General features: G+C 41.0%; 1 protein-coding gene across 2 annotated transcripts in view; it reads right to left on the reverse strand.

Annotated features, from left to right (window-relative positions):
• DOCK8 (dedicator of cytokinesis 8) overlaps window positions 1-25,037 on the reverse strand; it is a 220,126-nt gene that overhangs the window by 166,969 nt on the left and 28,120 nt on the right. The window contains exon 2 of one of the 2 annotated variants that reach the window (XM_032427435.1): window positions 2,757-2,859. In XM_032427435.1, coding sequence (XP_032283326.1) covers window positions 2,757-2,859 — 103 coding nt within the window. Of the gene's footprint in view, window positions 1-1,215; window positions 1,462-2,756; window positions 2,860-25,037 lie in introns of those variants that run through there. The other variant, XM_032427436.1, reaches the window with a different exon arrangement.

The raw sequence follows: 25,037 nt of genomic DNA on the forward strand, positions 1-25,037 counted from the left end.
TAAGGTAAAGGGAAATCACCATTAAGTTGATGATGTCTGTTGGAGGAACCTTCATTCGGGAAGATGATTCAGAGGAAAGAATGGCCACTTCATTGTGACATGACAGCATGGCGGCAGGTAAACGTTTAGGGTGATTTCCTCGGCAGGCTGTGCATTTTTTTTTTTTAAAGGGGGAATTAAAATCAGGCCTCTTGGCTCCCTCATGCTTCCTGTTCCTCGTGCAGTTAACAAGAAGGATCAGGGGCAGCACCGAGTGCTGAAATTGGAGTCGAGATCTGGGAAGAGATATTCAGGAGCTAACCTGGAATACTAAGAGCCATATATTTTAAAGGCTATTCATTTGCAAATAGAATCAGGAATAAATTACGACAGGCAGGAACCCATGATCCTTGCATAGTTAAACGCTGTTGCTTATTTTTGCTATTTCTTTGATGTCCTCTGTTAGAAAATGGGTAGTTAAGCCACATGGTGATTTGACTACCTAGCTAATGAAGAAATTGATCAACATTCACTTTTGTCAAAACCTACGGATGAGGAGGCAAAACTACCAAAGGAACACCTGTAGATATTAAGCAAGTTTTTTTTTCTTTATGACTTTAAATGAAAAACTTAAGGCTGCAGCATAAACGTCAAAGCTGGTGTGTAGAGAAGGGGTTAAAGCTTGCGAGCTACACTTCCTTAAAGCCTCTTAATTATGATGTCCACACTGTTTCTCAATTCAGCCACTGCAAAGAGCGGCAGTCTTAATTTACCAACAAGCAAGGCACCAAACCCTCCCTCCTTACCTTGTTTTAAATATAAACGTGTATCTGGACACTTTTTAACTGAATTCTGCATACTTTGGAATACAATTTGAATTAGAAATTCAAGAAAAAAAATTTTTTTGGTTTTCAATGAAATATATACTAGCACCAAATTAAACAAAAAAAAAAAATAGTTAATATTTCTTAATCTAAAGGTTATCTAATCTATCTGAAAGCATGGACGTCATGCTTTGAGTGTGCTTTTATTATAACCTGCATTCTGAAACAGGAAAAGTACAAACAAAAAGGACAGTTAGCAAGCCACCGAAGTCATAAATAGATTTTTTTGAAGAAATGTCATTACCTCTTGCAGTAAAAGATGCTATACACTTTTTACTACTCCTATTTCATCAATGACACAACACACGAATTATCCTACTGAAATAACCACATACCACTCCAGCAAACATACCTTTAAAAGATACACAGTTACACGGCGTGCAAATTGTTACAGGAGGCAAGATGGCGGCTACAGGAAACCAAGTGGAAGGTTACAAAACTTTGAAGAGCAGAAGTGGTTTTGAAGTAATAAGTGAGAAACAAAAAAAATAACCTAACCTCCTCAAGATAACCACTAGAAGAAGCAAGAAAGTGCCGCTGTGCTGCGAGTGAGGAAGTGAGTACAGCGAGGACCGTAGCCGCACACAAAGGAAGTGAATACTCAACTTCTGGTTTTACAAATCATCTCATTTAAGTGAGGTTTAGCCCACCTAACATATGTCTGGCATTTAGTCCTCAAATAATACAACACATAATACACACTCAACACTAGGTGTTAATATAAAAATACAAGCTACCTTCAACTTAAAAGGGGGAGTGTGTTTCAAAAATGAAGGTCGGGATGCCTGGGTGGCTCAGTGGATTAAGCATCTGCCTTCGGCTCAGGTCATGATCCCAGGGTTCTGGGATCGAGTCCCGCATCGGGCTCCCTGCTCAGCAGGGAGTCTGCTTCTCCCTCTGCCTGCTGCTCCCCCTGCTTCTGCTCTCTATCTCTCTGTCTCTGACAAATAAATAAATAAATAAATAAATAAATAAATAAATAAATAAAAATCTTAAAAATTAAGGTCTGTTCTGTGATTCCAATTATACGAAGTTCCAGATAAGGCAAAATTGTGACAGAAGTGGATCAGTGATTGCCTTGGGCTGGGGGCTGGAAGAAGAGACCCACCGCAAAGGGGTCCTAGGGGTATCTTAGGGTAAAGAGACTGTTCTATATCTTGACTGAGTAGAGATTAAGTGACTAGAAATTGGCCAAATTCACCAAACTGTACACCTAAAATGAGTGAATTTCTTGTATGTAAATTATACTTCCAAGAAAACAATTTTTAAAAATTAAGGTTCCGGGGCGCCTGGGTGGCTCAGATGGTTAAGTGTCTGCCTTCAGCTCAGGTCATGATCCCAGGGTCCTGGGATCAAGCCCCGCATCGGGCTCCCTTCTCCTCGGGAGGCCTGCTTCTCCCTCTCCTACTCCCTCTGCTTGTGTTCCCTCTTTCGCTGTGTCTCTCTCTGTCAAATAAATAAATAAAATCTTTAAAAAAAAAAAAATAAATAAATAAATAAATAAATAAAAATTAAGGTTCCTAAATTGACTTTCCAGATTTGGGGATTTATTTTCCTAATAAAAGCCTGTTACAAATGGTAGTTGGGTTCCAGGCCACTTCCCCCTCCCCAAAATAGGAGCCATAATTTGGGGGAAATCAAGTAGCCCGTTCGCCCACTGAAGCCTGAGACTTCAGAACCATGGCCCCTGCAGGTCCACATTGCCCTCTCAGCTCATGCTGAAGGAAAGAGAGAGGGAAATTGTGTGATGTCAAAAAGCAGGCATGGAGTTAGGAACTGGTAGTAGGAAGTGTAAGGTGGCAGCAGAAGAGCTAAGGAAAAGCAGGAAGGAAAAGCACACACTGTGCATTTCTGCACTTGACCATTCTCGAAGCAAACCCATCTCATACTTACTAGTTGAAGAGAGGGGAAGCCAGAGGTACTTATGCTCTGTCGATGGTAATGGCCAAGGTTCGGTGGGAGAGTAAACTGTTTCCTTATTTCTGCCGAAGAATACCTTGGGTAAAACACAAACATCCAAATGAAGTGGTTATTTTAACAAATCATCACAATTCTAGATACAATCTTTGGTATTATGTTCTAAAACCCATGCCTTGGCTGGGTAATCAGCAGAACTAACATGCCCTCAGTGGCCTATGAATGGACATTGTAGCTTTTGTCTGATAGTCTATACCCTTGGAAAGTTCACAAAGGCCAGGACACCTACAACCAACCACAGCTGTTGCCCAATACTGGAAGGGTAGGAGCATGAAGGAGGGGAAGAGTCTGAGGCCCCAGGAAAGATCCAGGGCGCTTGGATCCTTCTTCCCAGGCCATTCAGAGGCATTGTCTCTGCATGAGGACATCTGGTCTCTAACTGAGTCCTTTCAACCCCATGCTGCCATTTTGATCCAGCCATTCTGCTTTTAAGCAGTTGAACCCTTCTGGTAGGCTGCCTGCTATGACAGAACATTCTAGAAAACTATTATACGAACACGTCCACCTCCCTGCAGGCACCTTAGATGCTACCTAGGATTCCAAGGACTGTACGTTTTCCAAACTGCTCCCAGTAGAGTGATCTTTTGAGTCATCCATATCACAACACTGTTGTCCCCTCAGCCAACATCCTTGGTAGCTGGAAACCAGGCACATGGAAGTTGTTCTCCATTGTCTACTCACACCTACTGGCATGAGCTGTTGACCAGGGAAACCCTGGCTTACAAACAGACTGACTTTGAGGCACTCATTTGTTAGTCATTTGTGTGGAGCTCAGAATACGTTTTCTTACGTCACATTTCTCATTTGATCTCATTTGTTGGTGGGTGGACTCTTAGGCTAGTTCACAAAAGTGTATATAAACCACAGTGAGACTATTATATAGTATAATTAGACACTAAGAGACATTTACTAAGGATCAAGTGAGATTGTATATTTGAAACATGCTGGGTGTCCAACAAAGGGCTATATAAACTTTTTAAATCATAATTTTAAAATATAATATTTGAATGTGACAAATAAAGCTTACATTTTCTCCATTATAATGTGTGCTAAAGCATAATTAGTAATTACCCTGCACTATAAGGTTTCTGACATGGTCTGCTTGGCTTTCAAATGTGGCAACATGGTTCTTCTCAGGCAGAAAGCCTGTTCTGGTCCCATGTGTGACATCCATTCTCCCAAACCAAGAGCACCTCAATGTCCCTCCAGGATCCACACACTCATGCTGTACTCTGTCTAGGCATAACTACAAAGCAAAGGGGTGGGCACATAACCCAACACAGGACAATGATCTCTCCTTCCCAGGATTCTGGATGATGGATGGATACAAGGATGGAGGAAAATGGCTGGAGCACCTTCATGGCAGGGGTGAACCCCTATGTGATGATGCAGTGAAGTGTGAGACCTCCCAGGAAGTGAAAGCAGCCCATACTCATTGTATTCCTGAATTTCCTAAGATATTGTCTTTATTTAATTTTTTTAAATATAAGAACATACTAGGATGAGAAATATTCTATTATCCACTGGGGAATGCAAATCAAAACTACATGGGCTGCCACTTCACAATCACTAGGATGGCTATTTCAAAAAAAGATGGGTGATAGCAGGTGTTGGCGAGGATATGGAGAAATGAGAGCATCACACGTTACTGGTGGGAATGTAAAATTGTGCAATTGGTTTGGACAATAGTCTGGCAGTTCCTCAAAAAAGTTAAACATACTGTTCCCATATATATCCCAGCAAATGCACACCTAGGTGTACACCCAAGAGAAATGAGAACATACTTTCATACAAAAATTTAGATATGAATGTTCACAGCAGCATTATTCATAATAGAAAGTGGAAATAACCCAAATGTCTATCACCTGCTGCATGGATAAACAAAATAAAGTCTATCGTGTGATGGAATATTATTTAGCAACAAAAAAGGAAAGAAGTACTAGTATATACAACAACATGGATGCACCTTGAAAACATCATGCCAAGTGAAAGCAGCTAAACCCAAAGACCACATATTTATTAGTCCTTATACGAAATTTCCAGAACAAGAGAGTCTATAGAGACAGAAAGTGGACGAGTGGTTGCCTAGGGCTGGGGCCTTGGAGGCAAATGGGGAGTGACTGCTAATGGGAATGGGGTTTCTTTTTGGGGTGAAGAAAATGTTTTAAAATTGAGCGTGGTGATGGAAACACAACTCTGCGAATATATTAAGAATTAGCAAATTGCACATGTGAAATGGGTGAACTAGGTGGATTATTTCTCAGTAAAGATGATATAGATACAGATATAGATATGGATGTGTGCAAGTGTCCTAAAAACACAAGAGTGAAGGCAGAAATTACCAAATTTAATGAAACAGCCAAGAATGGAGGAAAATCTGCAGAATTTGCTTCCAAGTACTCAATAGGCTGATTTTCATTACAAGCTGAGCCATCACCAATTTTTAAAAACCAACAGATTAGACCACTGTCCATATCAAAAGGCCCATCTGCATGAACAACACTGTCTCTTGCATTTGGCACCACAAAGGAACCCAAAGCAGCATGGTGATCGCTTATCTGCTTACTTAGGGAGATGACCGTAGACACAGAGGGACAAGACAACCAAGCAAAGGCCCTTTGCTGTGACCGGGGTGCCTTCTGACAGACATGTCTTACTGCTCCTAAGACTTCTGCCCCCAGGTCCTCCCAGCAGGACCTCTCAAATAACATGATTTCGGCTCATGGTCCTTCTGTAGCTCTTCCTGCCATAGACCAGAGGGGTCTATCTGAAATGGGAATATCTAAAAAGGATCAGGAAAGGTATGGCATTATAAGAGAGTCAAAGAAAGGAAGCAGGGACAGATTCTTGCTTTCATTTTGAAGCAAAATCTGTCGTCCTATGCCAAAACCCCAATATTTTTTTCAGCATGAAGTCAGAATGTTCCAGCTCTTCAGTCCTTCTTAAAGAGGGTCAGTGGGTGTTTCTGTTGCAATTCTCCACATCAGTTTCCCAATTCGGAGCCACACAACTGATCCTCTTCCCTGACAGTGGAGCCTGGGATCAATTCTATAGAATGCAATTAAACCTGTCCCTTTAAACTGTCAAATATGGAGATGAATTGTTGGTCCTTAAAATGAAAATAGTGAATCGTCCCACATGGAAAAGAACTTCTATCGTTTAAAGAACGTCCAAATTAAATCTCTCTGGAGAGGACCTAAGCACATATTAAACCAGCAAAAATAAGCTAGAATGACAAAATCACACGCTGGTCAAACTGTGGGAAAATCGGCATGCCCCACACCCCGGTGGAACCTCACAGGGTTGTATATTGGTTCAGTGCCTCTGGAAAGCAACACTGTAATACACAACAAGAACTCTAAAACTGTCATTACTTTTCAATGTGATCATTTCACTTTGGAGAATATACCCCATTTCATACAAACATATAATTTGAGCAGAAATGAATATAAGAACTCTGTATATGGTGGCAAATAACTGAAAATAACCAAAGCACCCAACACAAGGGAGAGCACCGAGGAAATAATAGCAAATAGGTGAAATACGATTTTACTACTTAAAAATGTGAATCAGGTTCACCTATGGAAAAGTGCGTACCAAGTAAGTTACAAGTGAAAAGTAAAATGAGGAACTGAATAGAAACTAACAATTTATGTGTAAGGATCAGGAATCCTTTTGGTAATTATCTAAAGCTAGTTTAATCACTACCTCACTCAGCTCTTTCTGATGTAAAGTTGCTTAAGTTCATCACTTTGAAAAAAGGTATGTACATATAAAATAGCATGCGAGCACAGGTGCACTCTTGGGAATTTTTTAAATTTTGTAAATTTCAGCTATAATGTTAGTGATATGGAACTTCATTCTCAGAAAAGCACTTAGCATCCCGGCATCAAAATCAAGCCTCTTCATGTCTACATTGACCCTAGCGAAGGGGAAAGCCTGCCTACACAGAGAAGAGAATTCAGCCCAGGCAAGGGGTCATCCAGGCTTGGTGTCCACGCAGGTAGTGATGGCATGTGGGTTTTATTTCCTCTGTATTTGAGTCTCAGACCAAATTCAACATGTTTTCAGATAACTTTGATGACGCCAGATTTATATATATCATGATGATATTTCCTTGATGAGCTAAGACACTTTTCTAATAACTCAAAATGCTTTAAAATATTATTTTCTTTATTTCTACAAATTAAACTGGGAGGGAGCCTTGGGATTTGTTTAAAATGTTGGTACCCCTACTCAGGAGTCAGAATGGTAGAGGGGGATGGGTAGCAAAGCTCTGTTTTTATTCGGACGGACAGATAATTGTGATACACACAGTTGGGACTAAGGGCCAGTAGAACTAATGATGGGGCAGAGCATGCCAAGTGTGAACTATGGACCATATGCTTCCAATTATCAGCTGCTTAATAAAATGTGGATTCCTAGACCCTATCCCCGTCCAGAAACAGCATCTTTTATGGCACGGCCTGGAAAACTGCATGTTTAGCCAACAGCTCCAGATGATTTTTATGTCAATAAAGATTCGCTAATAGTGCAAGACTATGAGAGAGTATTAGTTCCTTCACTCATTAAAAAAACATCGAGGGCACAAAAGTGCCAGGCTCTCTGCCAAGTGCTAGGGATTAAAGTCCAAGATGATACTGTTGCTGTTCCTGGAGGCTCAGCCCAGTGGGTGGGAGGGAGGAGGACAGATGGATAACTGAATAAATAATCATAATAGAACATGATGAGTATTATAATAAAAAATGTGACTATGCCTTGTGAGCAAAGAGGAGGGAGTTAGTAATCCAGCCTAGGAATGCTTAGAAGGCTTCTGGAATAAGAGGACTGTCGAACCCAGGTGCCTGGGTGGCTCAGTCGGTTAAGCATCCAACTCTTGATTTCGGTTCAGCTCATGATTTCAGGGTGGTGAGATCGAGCCCCATGTGAGATTGAGAGCCCCAAGACTCCCTTTCTCCCTCTCCCTCTGCACCCCCCCAAAAAGAGGACTTTCGAGCCATACTTTGAAAAAAAAAAAAAGTAGGAACAGACCTGATGGAAAAAAGCAGTTTGTTTGTTTGTTTGTTTTTACCATTTCACGACATCTAATACTTGAAGTAGGAGTATGAAGTAGTATTCAAGTATTTAAACTATCAGGCTGTCCTGTTTCTTTACAATAAATGTAGCCATTTGCCAGCTCTTTGAGTTCAAGTAGATTAGTTAACCAAGCTGATTCTTAGTTCCATTACGTATGAAATGAAGGGGCTGAGCTATCTGATCTCCTGGGCACCTTTCCAGCTCAAACTGGCAAAGATGCTCAAGAATCTCCAAGTGGAACAGTCAGCACCATGATCTACATCAGCAGCTGTGCTAGGAAAACTACAGAGCCCCGGAAGCCTTCTCGCTGGCTTTCATCCCTAAAAGAAAATTCTTTCACTATATGCTGGATGGTCAGCAGCCAAAATGGTTGGAAGAATTTTAAAACGGATTCAAGAAAAAAAACAAGTCAATAAGTATTTCAAGGGGCTTAGGGTTTTCCCGAGTGTGACATGTTTTAAACAATAGTGAATGGGGTGGAATAAAGAGAAGTAAACCTACAATTTACCCTTAGTAACTAACAACTGACTTAGTAACTAACAAAACACTCAACAAATACAAGCGTAAAGTACACAGCTACTAATAAACACTAATTATAGACATTTGTGGGTGGCACATTACATGTATGTGGCCACAGGCACATGGTGTAATTTAACCTTGCGAAATAACCATTGTTCAGGACCAGCAATGATTTGCACCAAGTAAGCAATGAAAGAATGCTATTCCCCAAACTTCCTGAATTATAAGGTTAGGGCAATATAGTAAAACAACAATAATAAAGATTTTTAAATCTATTGTGTGTAGAAAAAGTAGCTCTGAATGATGTAATCATTCAGGTTGGATTCAGGTTGGATCACAGTGCATGGCATGGATAAAGTCTGAAAACACACAGCTGGGCTCACGAGTGAGTAGTTCCTGGAGTTGACCACATCAAAACGATAGAAGGTGGGGCGCCTGGGGGGATCAGTTAGTTGGTTTGCCATCTGACTCTTGGTTTCAGCTCAGGTCATGGTCTCAGAGATCGTGGGATCCAGCCCTGCATCGGGCTCCGTGCTCCGCTTGGCTTGGACTCTGCTTGTCCTTCTCCCTCTGCTCCTCCCCACCCCACCCCCAAGATAAATAAAATCTTTCAAAAAAAACGATCTAAGAATTTTTCTGAGACGCATCCCCAGATACTCTTAGTAAAGCGCACCTTTATATTTTTTTAGTTTTTTTTGGTTTGTTCTTGTTTTTTTCAAGTAATCTCTATGCCCAACATGGGGCTGGAACTCACGACCCCAAGATCAAGAGTTGCATCCTCTGCTGGCCGAGCCACTGAGGGGGCCCTAAAGTGCACCTTTAAATTTAAAAGGCTACAAAATTAATAGCTGTAGCAAATTATATATATTACACATTATATAATATATATACAATATTATACATTATATAATACATACATAATATATAATATACATATAATATATATTATCTACATATATAATACATGTATATAACTCCATCCTTACATATACATATACGTATCTAACTCCATCCTTACATATACATATACGTTAATGGAGTCTGGAACAAATTCCTCAGAAGTTCATTAGCCCGGGGCTCCATAATAGATATTTCAGGTTTCAGATTTTCTCATATTTTCCATCTCTTCTCATAAACAGACATGCCATAAATGTACAACTTTTATAAAGATGATTCAACAAGTGGAAACATGATTACAAAGAGAAGTTTGCCGCTTATTAACAAGCTGTGGAACTTATGTTTCTTCCTCACAGGGGAGTCCCAAATTCCTTTCACTTGGAAAATTCCTCTGAATAGGAAGAATATTTATTCGATGACTGAAGTGTTTGAGGGTTCCCACAGGGAGCCTAGAGAAGAGTTAGCCAATGTCTTCAGGGTCTCGCTAAGGCATCACTGTCCCCCAGCCTGTGTATATCATCAGAAAAACATCATATAAGTGAGTTTCTCTCCTGACATAGTCCTACCTCCTACTGATGAGGCAGCATAATAACGTAAAAGAAAACCTATAAGTACTGAGTAATTTTTTTAAAGATTTTATTTATTTACTTGAGAGAGAGAGCACGAGCAGGGGGAGGGGCAGAGGGAGAGAGAGAAGCAGATTCCCCACCGAGCAGGGAGCCCAATGCAGGGCTCGAACCCAAGACCCTGAGGCAGACGCTTAACCGACTGAGCCACCTAGGCGCCCCATGTTTGTACCTATTTAAAGGGGGAAAAAAGATGTCTCCAAAAAAGTGTCCTGACACACAAAGAAACAGATCTAACATATGTAAACTGAAGTCCCAAAAGAGGAGGAGAGACAAAACAGGAGCAGAAGTGAGATTTAAAGAAATATTGTTGACAGGAGCACCAAAGACAGATTCAAAGACACAGATACAACCTCCCATCACAATTAATACAGAGAAAATCAAACCTAGTCACATCATAGTAAAACACAAAAATCAAGGAGAAATTTTAAATGTTCTTGAAAAAATCTGGGGAAAAGACACATTGCCTTCAAAGCGTCATAGTAGGACTGATCACTGACTTCTCAGTGGAAACAGTGAAATCCCAAAACCAATGCAATGACATCTTTAAAGCACTGGAAGAAAACAGCTACCAGTCTAGAATGTTCTACCTGGTGAAAATATCCTTCATTAAGAAAGGATAAATAAAGACTTTACCAGATAAACAACAACTGAGAGAATTTATTACTAGCAGAGCTGGACTAAAAGAAATAGTAAAGAGAGCTCTTCAGACAGAAGGAGAGCAGAAAAGTGTTCCAGATGGAAGCACAAAAGTGTTGAAAGCAATGAAGTGCATCGACAGTACAAAACAATGATAATAATGATAATAATGTGGATTTAAAATATACATAGCATTGGGGCACCTGGCTGGCTCAGTTGGTGGAGCATGTGACTCTTGATCTTGGGGTTGTGAGTTCGAGCCCCGTGTTGGGTGTAGAGATCACTTATTTTTTTTATTTATTTTTTTAAGATTTTATTAATTTTTTGACAGAGAGAGGGGGAGAGAGAGAGCATGAGTGCACAAGCAGGGGGAGCAGGAGAGAGAGAAGCAGGCTCCCCGCTGAGCAGGGAGCCCAACACCAGGCTCAATCCCAGGACTCTAGGATCATGACCAGAGCCGAAGGCAGATGCTTAACTGACTGAGCCACCCAGGTGCCCCTAGAGATCACTTTAAAAAAATTAAAAATCTTAAATAAATTTAAAATATACATAGCATTAAAATCCATGTCAATGATAACACAGAAGGTGGGAAGGGTAAATGGAGTTCATATCTTCTAAAGTCCCCGCATTGTTTGCGAAATGGTGAAAGTACTCATTACAGAATTCTAATAAGTATGTACTGTTGTAATCTCTGGAAACAAGAAACAAGTTGAAAAAGAGGGGAAGGGGCGCCTGGGTGGCTCAGTTGTTAAGCGTCTGCCTTCGGCTCAGGTCATGATCCCAGGGTCCTGGGATCGAGCCCCGCATCGGGCTCCCTGCTCCGCGGGAAGCCTGCCTCTCCCTCTCCCTCTCCCCCTGCTTGTGTTCCCTCTCTCACTGTCTCTCTCTCTGTCAAATAAATAAAAATTAAAAAAAAAAAAAAAAGAAAAAGAGGGGAAAAAAACACAGTAGAAATACACATTTAAACTCAAATAAAAACATGAATGGAAGACCTGAAACCATAAAACTTTTAGAAGAAAATATAGGCAGTAAGCTCCTTGAAATAGGTCTTGGCAATGATTTTTTTATTCTAACACCAAAAGCAAAGCAACAAAAGCAAAAACAAATAAGTGGGACTACATTAAAGTAAGAACTTTCTGCAGAGCAAAGGAAACCATCAAAAAAATGAAAAGGCAATCTACCGAGTGGAAGAAAATATTTGCAAATCATATATCTGATAAGGGGCTAATATCAAAAATACATTCAAAAAATTCATACAACTCAACAGCAAAAAGCCAATCTGATTTAAAAAATGGGCAGAAGACCTGAAATGACATCTTTCCAAAGAAGACATACAGAAAATATACATTTTTCCAAAGAAGATGGCCTTTCCAAAGAAGGTACATGAAAAAATGCTCAACATCATTAATCATCAGGGAAATACGAATCAAAACCACAAGGAGCTATCACCTCACACCTGTCTGAATGGCTAACATCAAAAGGCAAGAAATAATAAGGGTTGGTGAGGATGTGGGAAGAGGGAACCCTCATGCACTGTTGGTGGGAATGTAAATTGGTACAGGCACTTAGAAAACAGTATGGAGGTTCCTCAAAAAAATTAAAAATAAAACTACCATATGATGCAGCAATTCCACTTCTGGGTATTTATCCAAAGAATACAAAAACACTAACTCAAAAAGATATATGCATCCTCATGTTCTTTGCAGCATTATTTACAAGAGCCAAGACATGGAAATAACCTAAGTGTCCATCAATGGATGAATAGATAAATAAATTGTATATACATACACACTGGAGTATTATTCAGCTATAAAAAAAAGTAAAATCTTGGGGCACCTGGGTGGCTCAGTCACTCAGGCATCTGACCCTTGATTTTGGCTCAGGTTGTGATCTCAGGGTCGTGGGACGGAGCCCTGCGTGGGGCTCTGCGCTCAGCACAGAGTCTGCTTGGGATTCTCTCTCTTCCTCTCCCTCTGCCCGCCCCCCTCTCTAAAATAAATAAATAAAATCTTGAAAAAAAAATTAAATTTTCCCTTTTGCAGTAACATGTACAGACCTCGAGGGCATTATGATAAGTGAAATAAATCTGACAAGGAAAGACAAATACTATATGATATCTCTTATATATGGAATCTATAACAAAACCAGAAACAAGCTCATAGATACAGACAACAGATTAGTGGTTGCCAAAAGGCATGGGAGAAATGAGTGAAGGGGTTCAAAAGGTAAAAAAAAAAAAAAAAAAAAAATGCCAGGCAATCTGCCTAAGTATAAACCTTTCTGTTGAAAAGGGGCATCTGCTTTAGAATTTTATCTAGGATTCATCTTGTTCATTTCTGAAAACCAGGAAAGAAATTGAAAACTGTAATGATTTATAACTTAGTGAGACTTTTACTTTTACTGGTTTGTTATCATCACATTTGAGATAAGTTATCTGAGTCTTAGGAAGGAAGGAGTGCAAGGAAAAAACAAACTCAAATATGTCAGTAATTATATTAAATATAGTTAGAGTAAATTCACCAATTACAAGACAAAGATCATGAGATTACATAAAAAAACTATATGCTACTTACAAGAGACATACTTAGATACTTTACTTTTTTAACAGATTTACTGAGGTATAATTGACATGCAATATTCTGTGCATATTTAAAGTGGATAATTTATAAGTCTGACACAAGTGTACACCCATGAAACTACCACTGTAATCACAAAACTTCCTCATGCCACTTCTTAATCTCCCTCCTTCCCCCAACCCTTGCTCCCTGGTAACCACTAATTTATCTTCTATCATTATAGATTAGTTTGCATTTTCTAGAATTTTACATAAATAGAGCCACACAATGGATCTCTTTTTTCTGGCTCCTTTCACAAGCATAATTATTTTGAGATCTGTCTATGTTGTAGCATACATCAATAGTTCATTTCCTTTAATTATAGAGGAGTATTCCATTGCATATTTGTTTATATATGGATATACCACCATTTGTTTATCCATTCACCTGTTAAAGGACATTTGAGTTTTCCCCAGTTTGGGGCTGTTACAAATAAAGCTGCTATTAACATTCATGTGCAAGCCTTTTTATGGACATATTCTTTTATTTGTCTTGGGTAAATGCCTAGATAAACTGCTTACAAAGTGGTGGAAAAAAGTTAGGCAAAAATAGCCAAAAGAAAGCTGGTGTAGCTATAGTAATATGGCAAAAAGGATTTTAAAGCAACAAGTGTGACAAAAGGTAAACACATTTTCTAAATGATCAAAAGTCAGTTCACCAGAAAGATATAGCAATCTTAAATGTGTATGCACCAAGTAATAAAGGCTCAAAACATATAAAGCAAGAACTGCAGAAGAGGAGAAATATCAAATTCATAATTATAGTGAAAGACTTTAGCATACTTCTTTTAGTAAGTGATAGAACATGTAAATTAAAAAATCAGAGATATGTAAGATTTGAAGATGATAAACAAACTTAATCTAATTGACTTATATAGAAAATCTACACTTAATGACAGAGTAAACATTTTTCCTGTGCCACTTCCAAAAGTAACCATATACTGGATCACAAAGCAAGTCTCAACAAACTTCAAAGTTCAGAAATGATATAGAACAGTTAGTCTCACACCACAGTAGAATTAAACTCAGGATCAACAAAAACATACTAGCTTTCTAAATATCTGCTTATTTTTGCAGATGGAATAATATTAAACATCTTCCTTATGTTTATACACATAGGTTGAATAAATGAATTTTTAAAAACTAGTTATAAACCAAAAAGGAAAAAAGAGAAAAAAATTATATATAATATCTAGATATAGTTATAAACTATTCTATTTTTATTTTGAGTATGCAATATTTAGGTACTTTTTTTAAAGATTTTATTTATTTATTTGACAGAGAGAGAGACAGCGAGAGAGTAAACACAAGCAGGGGGAGTGGGAGAGGGAGAAGCAGGCTTCCTGCCGAGCAGGGAGCCCGATGCAGGGCTCGATCCCGGGACCCTGGGATCATGACCTGAGCTGAAGGCAGACGCTTAACGACTGAGCCACCCAGGCGCCCCTCTATTTGTGTACTTTTAAATATAAAAAGTATAAAAAAGAACATTACAAAATGTCTCCCTCTTATTTTGTCTTCCAGTTATGCAAGTTCCCTCCCCATAGACAATCCACATAATAGTTTCTTGTGTATATTACTGTACATATACAGTATAGATGGAACTACATATATATATTCTTTCCCCAATACTGTACACAAATGGGAAAATAATATTTGAGATTCATCTATACAGTAGTGTGTACCAATAGTTGTTCTTTTTTTTCAATGAAGGAGTATTACATTGTATGAATATACCACAATCTGTTTATCCATTCACTGGTGAGCTGCATTTTGCCTGATAGATAAGCATATAAAAATTCCCTCAGTCTTTTTTATGGTTGTATATATATTCTACTATATAGATGGGCATTTTCTTAACTAATCTCTTTTACATATTTTTGTTATTTCCAATTTTTTATTGAGGTATAATTGACATAAAATTATATTAGTTTCAGGTATAAAACATAATGATTTGATATTTGTAAATATTGCAAAATGATCACACAATAAGCCTAGTTAATACCCGCCACCATACATAGTTACAGACTTTTTTATGACGAGAACTTTTAAGATCTACTCTCTCAGCAACTTTCAAATATGTAACACAGTATTATTAACTATACTCACCATGTTATACATTACATCCCTGTGACTTATTTATTTTATAACTGGAAGTCTGCACCAATTGACCCCCTTCACCCATTTTGCCCATCCCCACCTAGTACCTCTGGCAACCACCAATCTGTTCTCCACATCTATGAGCTCAGTTTTTTGTTCTGTTTTAGATTCTACATATAAGTGAGATTCTACAGTATTTGTCTTTCTCTGACTTACTTCACTTAGTATAATGCCCTCAAGGTCCATCCATGTTATCGCAAATGGAAAACCTTTTTAAGTTTTTCTGAGGAATCTCCACGCTGTTTTCCAGAGTGGCTGCACCAATTTACATTCCATGTTGTTTCCAACTTTTTGCCAGCACAAATAATGTTCAGTAAATCGCACACAGGCTAATTCACACATTTACAAATACATCTGTGGAATAAAGTCCTAGAAGTGGAATTGCTGGGCCAAAGGATTTGTGTATTTGTTCTTCATAGTATTTTGTCAGTTAACACTTTAGAAATATAAGAGAATGTACAACATGGTTGCATCAAATTCAAGGAGTTAATGAACGAACTGGCTGTTCTGCTTATTGTACCTATAACTATCCGGTAGAGTCAAGATCTGTTTATCTGATAAACAAAACCAAGGTCTTCACTGAGGAGCTCTTTTCTTCCCTTTGTGGGCAGGAAGCTGCTATCTGACAAAATTAATCCCTTCTTTTACAGGCAACCGTAAAACTCAGGACAGTGTGATGACTTCCCGTCAGCCTGAAGATTTGGTTTAGACATTTTGGGTTTGGGGTCCCAAGAGGACTCCAAGTGGAGGTCAAGTTGGCAATGGGATAAGCAGGTCTGGGGCAGAAATGAGAAGTCCAGGTTGCAGATGTAGATTTGGCTAAGCTTGAGTTTAGGGTTGTTTTTCCAACAGGGGTTAAGAGATCTACATCTCTCCACCCACAGTTTCTTACCTGTCTCCCTAGCAACCCACTGTCTACATGGCCGTACGTGATGCCCGAAATGGTGCAGTCAGAGTCTGCAGTCTTGGAGGAAAGTCACCCAGCCTTGCTAAAGAGCAAATAAACCAAACTCTCCAAGCCCAATGGTCACTGGTATATTTTGACTTAGACTGCTCTTTGATGAGTCTAATTTCTGAGGAAAACCCAGGTAATAAGGGCTCTCAACAAGCTGGTCAAAGAAGATCTTCTTCCAAGCAGTGTCTGAACCACAGAAGAATTTGTGGAATGAAATCTTACCAGAGTCATGAAATAAAAATAGCCATGTTTCTAGATGTCGATAATGTTCCCAATTATTAGGATTGTGGAAGGTTGACACAGCTTCTTAGTGAAAACGGAAAATTATGCCGATATGTATCAAGTGCTCGCGCTAGGCCTGGTTCTGTGCTGAGCACTGGATGTGGACCATTCCACTGAATTCCCACAGCAACACTATGAACGGAGTTTGTCTTCCCCCATTCAACAAGTACAAAACACCGGGCAGGAAATGTCTGGAGTCAGGATTTGAAACCAATGCTATCTGACTCTAGCGACCGGGCTCTTAGTCACTATGATTATATAAGCTTTTTTAAAAAAATGTATTTAAATCTAAATACACAATTTAAAAATACATAGAAGCAAAACTACTAGCAGGAGATGCTATTCACAGATACATTAGAGAGACAACAATAGTTCTTTCTATTCTCTTTTCTTTTTCCATATAGCTTGTGCAGCGGTTGCCCTAATTTTGTGACAGAAATTGTATACGCACACACACACACACACACACACACACACACACATTTTTAACCTACAACCTTGTCAGCTTTCTAAATAACATAAATTCTTCTGCTGAGACATGGGAACGAGGCTGCACATCTTAAGGGTCTCTTGAGGGCTCTTGTATTATTTTGTTTCTTCATCTCCTGGAATTTCTAAATAAAACTGTGTTCTCACATACTTTGAGCCCTTGTATCCACCTCCTGATCCACCTGGATTCCATTAAACTCAACAAACACTGTTGGGCACCATTAATTAAAAGCACCTCATTTCTCCGTTCTGAGTTGTGATTTACCTAAATTATTTGTCCTGGGCTTGGCCAGCTCCTTGGCCATTAAGAGGCCACATGCTTTTTTTTTTCCTCCAAGACCGCATAATGGGGCTATCTGTTTTCAGATATGCTGGCCAAGGCAGTGAATTAGCAGTGTGTCTGCGTCTTAGTGAAGTGCCTTCAGTAAGACCCCAAGAGGCTTGTGGCCTCTAAGACCAAAGTGCTTGCAGCTGTGAAGTACAAAAATGCCTTTTACTATAAGGTGAAATGGGACGATTTTGACCCCCTCCTTTCTTGTCGGTTTCCTTCCTTAAATTGTGGAATTTACTGGGGTGACTGAGAAAGTTTTTGTTTGCTCTTGAACCCAGCCTCAGCTTGTGGTCGACAAACATCCTACGCGGAGGCTCGAAGACTGGCTGTACCTTCACACTCTCCCTATACTGCAGCTCTTCTCAGACCAGCGACAGCAACATCCCCTGGTAATTTGTTAGAAAAGCAAATGCTTGGGCCCCACCGCAGACCTACTGAATCCTAAACTCTGGGGTGGGGGGCAACCATCTGTGTTTTAACAAGCCCCCCAAGTGATTCTGATGCGCTCTCAAGCCTGAGAACCCCTTGTCTGTTGTGAGCCGACAAATTCCAGGTTCGCCTGCCAGGCTGCCCTTGCCTTCCACTCACCCACCCTCAGACTTTGGACTCGGCCATCTGACCACCTCCCTTAGCCTAACTAACCCTGCCCACCCAGTTAATTTGAAAATCAAGATCCTAACGGACATTCATTTACCACCGTTTATATTTCCTCCTCAGATTTAGCCAAAATATGCCACTTTATACAAATAAATGCACCCCAAAATTACCAAATTCCCCAACCCCAAACCATCTCTATTTTTTTCTCAAAATTTATTTAATTTTATATATTTTTAAAGATTTTATTTATTTATTTATTTGAGAGAGGGAGAGAGACAGAGAGCGCATGCACGGGTGGAGGAGCAGAGAGAGAGAATCTCAAGCAGACTCTGCACTGAGCACATTGCTCAACGCGGGGCTTGATCCCACGACCCTGAGATCATGACCTGGGCCAAACCAAGAGTCAGACGCTTAACTGACTGAGCCACCCAGGCGCCCCTCAACATTTATTTTAGATTGGAGGATGGGAACCATTCTCCTTACACCAGAGAAACGGCATTGTTCCGAAGTTATGAAGCGGTTAATGGCTAACTATTGTTAACTTTAGGAAAGAGCTCTTGAGTGGGGAAGGGGAGAGGGCTGGAGTCTCCAAGGGGCGATGTTTTGGAGAGAGAGCAGATTAGGAAAGTTGTAGAATGAAGAGAATCTCTTAGGAAAAATAGGAAGGAAAGAGGAGACATTAAGCCCAGAAGTCTGACCTTGATTTCTTCTTTCAACAAACAATTATTGAGCAGCCCCCTTTTCAAGGTGCCACAGTGAGGAAAGCAGACAACGGTCCCTGCCCTTAAGAGAAGCTTATATGCAAATGTGCACTGCTGCCCGAGCTTCTGTATTTTGTAACAAGCTTCCTTATTCTAAACCAAGCATTACACTATCCAGTGATCTTTCCGCTCACGGTCCTGCTGTTTCATGACTGCAGGCATCTGAGGCAAGACAATCTTTTGGTGTCTTCATAGGAAGGGAGGAGATGGCCAAAATGAGGGAAAATTGTTCAAAAAGAAAATGTGACCAGACCCCACCTCAACTAACATATTTAGCTACTCGCAGAGCAAAGGAACTCTCCCTGAGGCTTCTGAAATGTATGTCTTTGTAAGGTCTGAGTATTATACACATTCTGTAAAGCCACACTAGTCCTCACACAGCTCTCCCATGGGATAAGTAATAGCCCCATCTTCCAGAAAAGGGAATGGAAGCAGAGAAGACCTGAGTGACTGGAGCCAGGTCTGAAGCAGAGCGTCTGACCTAAGGAGCCCCCGTCTCCCCTCCCAAGTGTCTCCCTGGGCTGGATGGGCACATTCACACTCGCTCAGCTGCAGCACTCGTCCCGGTCCGGAAGCCATGCCCAGTCTTCTGCCAACATTTGTCAGGAAGCCCCCATGTCCTTTATCTTTTCTGTAAATAGTCTTCCCTGCTGGCCTCAGAAAGAGCCTCATTCTTATTTTCCATCCACTACATGCCATAAAAATCCTGATGCTGTATATCCTTAATGACATTTCTATCCAGTTATAAAAATAAGTTCCTTTGCTCCTCCCTTACTAAAGTGTTCGTCTTGTAGGGGCGCCTGGGTGGCTCAGTCACCTAAGCTGCCGACTCTTGATTTGGGCTCAGGTCATGCTCTCAGGGTCCTGGGATCGAGCCCCGCATGGGGCTCTGTGCTGAGCATGCAGTCTGCTTAAGATTCTCTCTCTCCCACTCCCTCTGCCCTCACCCCCTGCCTATGCTCTCTCTCTCTCTCAAAAAATAAATAAAAATAAAGTGTTTGTCGTGTTACTGTGAAAATATGCAGAAGTAAAAACCCCTTAAATCCCTTCCTAATAAATTAGAATACACTCTGTGCACTAAAGAGTTATTCAAGATGGTGGATATTATGGCATTTGCTTTGGTGAAATTGTGAAGCATGAGTTATGGACCAAAAAGCTATTTTAAGTCGAGAATACTGGCTTAAAACAACAGCTCACCCAATTTTGGGGGAGAAGAGGTTTCTTATGCAGTGTTTTCCCTCATGTGCAATATGAGAATAATAATTTATTGTGTATGGGGGCATCTGGGTGGCTCAGATAGTTAAGCGTCTGCCTTTGGCTCAGGTCATGATCCCGGGGTCCTGGGATGGAGCCCCACATCGGGGTCCCTGCTCAGCGGGGAGTCTGCCTCTCCCTCTCCCTCTGCCCCCCATCTTGTGCTCTCTCTCTTTCTCTCTCTCGCTCTCTCTCAAACAAATAAAATCTTAAAAAAAAAAGAATGTATCTTACTGTTGATATTGTGGTTCCTATTAAGCTAATCTCCTATGCAGTTCCCAAATATTAAACACACAAGGAAAATAGCTTTACTTCTCACAGTTAACAAGGGAATAACATAGAGCTTTAACTTCCTCCAGTTCTTGAATACTTCGTGTTTTATACAAAGTTGCATTTGACCACAATTCAAAATGTTGGCCGCACCCTCTTTTCTCAATGCCTGAGTGTGGCGTCATGATCCCTGAGGGTGTTCAAATGCCTCTGAACCAGGGGACTGTGTGCTAAACACGCTAAGGTGAAGTTAATACGCAGTAATTAACATGAATGAGATTTTAGGAACGAGAATCCTAAAACCGGTCTCTGAAATGAAGCTATCGCACATTGGGGGGGCAAAGCCGACACATGACCAGCTCTTCCTGCACCATCCCTTTGGGTCAAGCACAAGGTCTTCCCCACAAGAGGCAGGGAACACATCTCCAGCTTTGCTAGTATCTCGTTTCGGCATAATTTTAGAACCTTACGGAGGCCCACCTTCCCTGCCCAGAGCCTCACTGCCTAGGAGGTGAGCAAGACAAGTCAGAAAACACTCAGTGAGGTTGAACCACTGCCTAAAACTAACAAGCAAAGACGAGATGAGAACTCGGTTCTCTAAACGCCCAAGAAAGTCCACCGCTATCTCTGTTCCTACAGAAAGTTGCATCAAGTAAGCACGATCATCAAGGAAGCAGAAATCTGTGTGTTACGATTTAAAGATGGCACGAATCTCTGATCTGTGCTTATAATTCCCACCACTCTAAAGCATAAAGGAAGTGTTTCAGTGGGTTGAATGATTAGTCACTTGAGAGAATAACATAGAAACGAAATCCGCCATGGTGTAGGGTCACGATTCAGTTTACCCTGCTTCCGCTAACCGCATACAGGAACACTGAGGAAATGAAGCCCAGACGGTCCCACGGGGGCCCAGGGGGCTGAGGAAGATAACGAGTCCCAAAAAGCAATGGTGGGAATGGGGGTCAAGTCCTTTTCCAGGAGAGATGGACAGTAAAGAAGGTAAAATCAGGTTTTCACAGCTACTCTCAGACAAATACACTTCTGAATCAAACCCTTGTCCCAAGGACAGAATAAAGCACTTGGTGCCTTTGGACACCCTAGGATCAACTTGGCCCCTTTCCGAGTTTTCCCTAGACCAGGAAATAACAAGTTAGTTTAAATGCATGTGGGCTATCCGTAAAAATTAACAATAAAGCCTGTCCTCATTTAAGCAAGGAAATCTATACTGGATTTTTTTAAATAAGCAAACCTAATAAATTATCTTCAATGTCCTCATGCTAACTTACTCAGTAATCATTTTCCAACAAGGGGTAAGCTTGGTTCAAATCTGTCTTCATCACCTATTGATTGTATGATCTTAGGCAAATCAGTTGATCCCGTCAAGCATGGTGGAGTGGGCAGAGGTGTGGAAACACACAGACGGAGGCAGTAAACAGAAGTCATAAAGCAGTAGAAGCTATAAGTGAGAAGAAACCTGAAATGGAAAGATGTCAGCAGGGCTAGTAGATGAGGAAGGGGGAGCAATAGAGAAAAGAAGAAAAGGAGACCCTGAGTCCCAAATCTGTCAGGCTATAAGAATTGCCCTTTGCAGATTATAGGAATTCAGCCCTGATTTGGCCCCATAGCTGGGTGCCTTGTACAGTGAGCAACCTGCACATCCTTACACGGAGGCCCCGGGCCCACGTCTACTCGTAGCAGGGATCGGCACTAACCTTGGCAAAGCTGAGATCCCAGACCCGTGTGCAGATCTGAGGGACTGTTGAGCTCCACACAGAGCATCATTGCCATGCTGCAGTACATGCCTAGTGCTACCAGAAATTTGGATTTTCATGTGAAATATGACATTTGTAAATGTTGGCAAGGGAGAGAGAGGGGGGGAAAAAAAAAGAATTGCCCTTGGATCTACAGACCCAATGAGCTAACTAGGTAGGCTCCTGTTCTCCTTACCTTGTGGGCCATCCTTAAAATAATCCACTATTAACAGAGGCAACCTGACAGTGTCTATAATCCTTATGACCTGGAAAAGCCCACTGCTATAACTACTATTACTACAATAAAGCACATAAGCTCACACTTAATACGTGCTTACCGTCTGACAGGGACTATATTAATTGGCCCATTTAATCCTCACAACAACCCCATGAGGTAGGTATTATTATCTCTGCTTTACAAACTAAGGAAGGTTATGTAACTTGCATAAGAGAGTTGCTATAGGAGTTAAACTTCTGGCATTTTCCCTTTCCAGCAGCTTAGCGGTGGCAAGCTTAACGTGCAAAAGCTTTCCAAAGAAGGATATTAAACTTTACCCTGACTACTGAAAGGAACAGGTTTGGGCTTGTTTTTGAGACTTTGAACTCAGCTCCAATACCATGAATCCTTCCAGGGGTAAGTAGTCTTGGAACATATTCCAGATGTCATTCAAATACCCACATGAGCAACGGGCAAAAGATTTTAGAGCAATTACCGAAGGGTGAGTTTTCATCAAATATCATTTCCTTTTTGTGTGTACAACTTTGTCTCTTTATGTTTCACCAAGGAACAAACCTCAAGCACAATAAAAGTGAAGCCCTTCGAAGTCCAAAATCTGTTCATGCACCAAATATTTGTCTGGGATGTGGCATGGGGAAGGCAAAAAAGGCACCCAGAACAGGGATTTCATCCAAGTTTTTATTCCAGCTCTTTCCACCTGAAACGCATCATATCCTGTCTTGGCCAATACCCTCCATTCCCTGACTCCTTGCTTCTTCCTAGAAACCTGCTTGATTCAGTCCCATCTGAAAAGAAAACCTTCATCGTCAAGCTCCTCTCTCCCCTTCCCCTGACCACCAAATCTCTACTTCCTCTCTGCTCCCTTGCACTGCCTAATCCAGTGTCCTCAGGCATCCAGCCTCGCCCCTCTGCAGAAGCTGTCCTTGATATAGCCACGGATGACCTTTCGTTGGGTAGCCAGCAACTTCTTTCCTGTCCTGTTCTAACTTGACCTTTCCTTGCATCAGACACTGCTGACCTTCTCCATCTTCATGAAACCCCTCCCTGGAATTATACACATCCTGCCAACTCTCTTAGCCAACTGCCCTCAGTTTTTTATTCTTAACTGGTTTTCTTCTCCTTTGGGCCTTTTAAATGTTGTTTATTCCCAAACGGTGGTACTGGGATAACTTTGGGAATGAGGGGAAAAGGATCAGGAGCTGCTCTAGGTGAGTACATCGTATGCCCAAAACATGGGGAAGCATTAAAGGGAAAAAAAAAAGTGGGGGGAATCCCAGCAAGGAAAAACCCAATAATATTCTGGTATTAGGGTCTTGCGATGAGTCTACTGTGAATCTTTTCTGCAGAGTACATAGATTATTATAAATGGTCTTTTCTCAGAGGAAATCAGCTGCTTTAATTGTTTCATTCCTTCAAGGGACAATGTCAAAGTTGTTGAGCCCAAAACTGCTCAGTTTGATCACTTAGCTTACATGGAAAATTTTTTCCTAAAGAATGCAGAAAGGAATTTCTATAAAGCAATTAATTTATCCTCTTTTGCCCAGCCAAAAGCAGCTGGGCCATTTCCTGTCAGTTTAATAATAAACAGCTCAGTCCTCTCTTGCCCTCACATCTTGAGCCCCACATGCTCCTCAAGATATGGTAAATGCCTGTCCGGGACATATGACAACTTAAAAGATCCTTAGCGTGTGGAATCCTGTTGAGAAGTTCCGATGGTCCCAAGACGTGGTTCCTGCTTATAAAGCCCAGGATCTAAAATAAAGGAGAGGCACTTTGGGCCAATGGCAACTTCACAGAGTTTTCAGGGTGCTACAAACTGTCTTGAGGCTATAATTAAAAGTAACAGCATATTGTCTGAAAGGCCAAAATTAGCATGGCAGACGCGATACACTCTAACCAACCAGGAACAGAAAAGAAAGGTTTGGTATTATATGTTACACATTTTTAAGGAAAATTTATTGCGGCTGTCAGATTGGAGCTGACAATGTATAAAACATCACCGACTTTTCTCTTCCATTTACCTTTGGAAGGAACAGGCTGTGGTCAGAGGCAGGCTAAGTGTTGGGTGGAGGCTTATCTTTGTGCTGCTTTAGAGAGTCTACAGTTGGAGAGGAGGATTCACCAAGGCAAACTTGGGATGATCTGAACGCTCTGGTGAAGGAAATTCTGTCCCCAAAAGTCGTGCCATAGGGCCATCTCTGGACTTGAAAGCTTGCTGTTCTTGGCACTGGCCCAAGATCCTGGGCATCTTCTTAGCAGTCCTTTGCCTGGGCCTTCACCCCATCCTGTGAGCTCTCAGGTAGGAGAAGTGATTACAGCAGAAACCGCAGTTAGGCACCAAGAGAGAAGGGAGAAGATGGGGCCTTGAGCTCCTCCCTGCTCTGTGTAATCCTTCTCCCGTAAGTCCGCATTCGGTGTTGTCCGCACCTAACTCTGGCACCTAGAATGAGGTAGCAAGATCAGGCCACACATGCCCATCTGTTAAGCTGATGATGTTTGTGGAAAGTCCCTACTTTCCCGTGTTAGCTCTGCTTCCTCAGACAGCAACCCTGCGTTTAGTAACAGTATCTCAGTAAAAATGCAGCGAACTCTATGAGTGATAACGCACTAAGCCCTTACCAGTCCAAACCAATTCATGTTGAAGGATGGATCTGCTGGCGGCCAATTTTGAAGGTGGTTGGGGGAGAAGAAAGGTACAGTTAGAACCTTGGAGACCATGTCTGGACGAGAATCCCAGAACA

The sequence above is a fragment of the Phoca vitulina genome, unplaced genomic scaffold (assembly GCF_004348235.1).
Source record: "Phoca vitulina isolate PV1807 unplaced genomic scaffold, GSC_HSeal_1.0 scaffold37, whole genome shotgun sequence".
Classification (NCBI taxonomy): domain Eukaryota; kingdom Metazoa; phylum Chordata; class Mammalia; order Carnivora; family Phocidae; genus Phoca; species Phoca vitulina.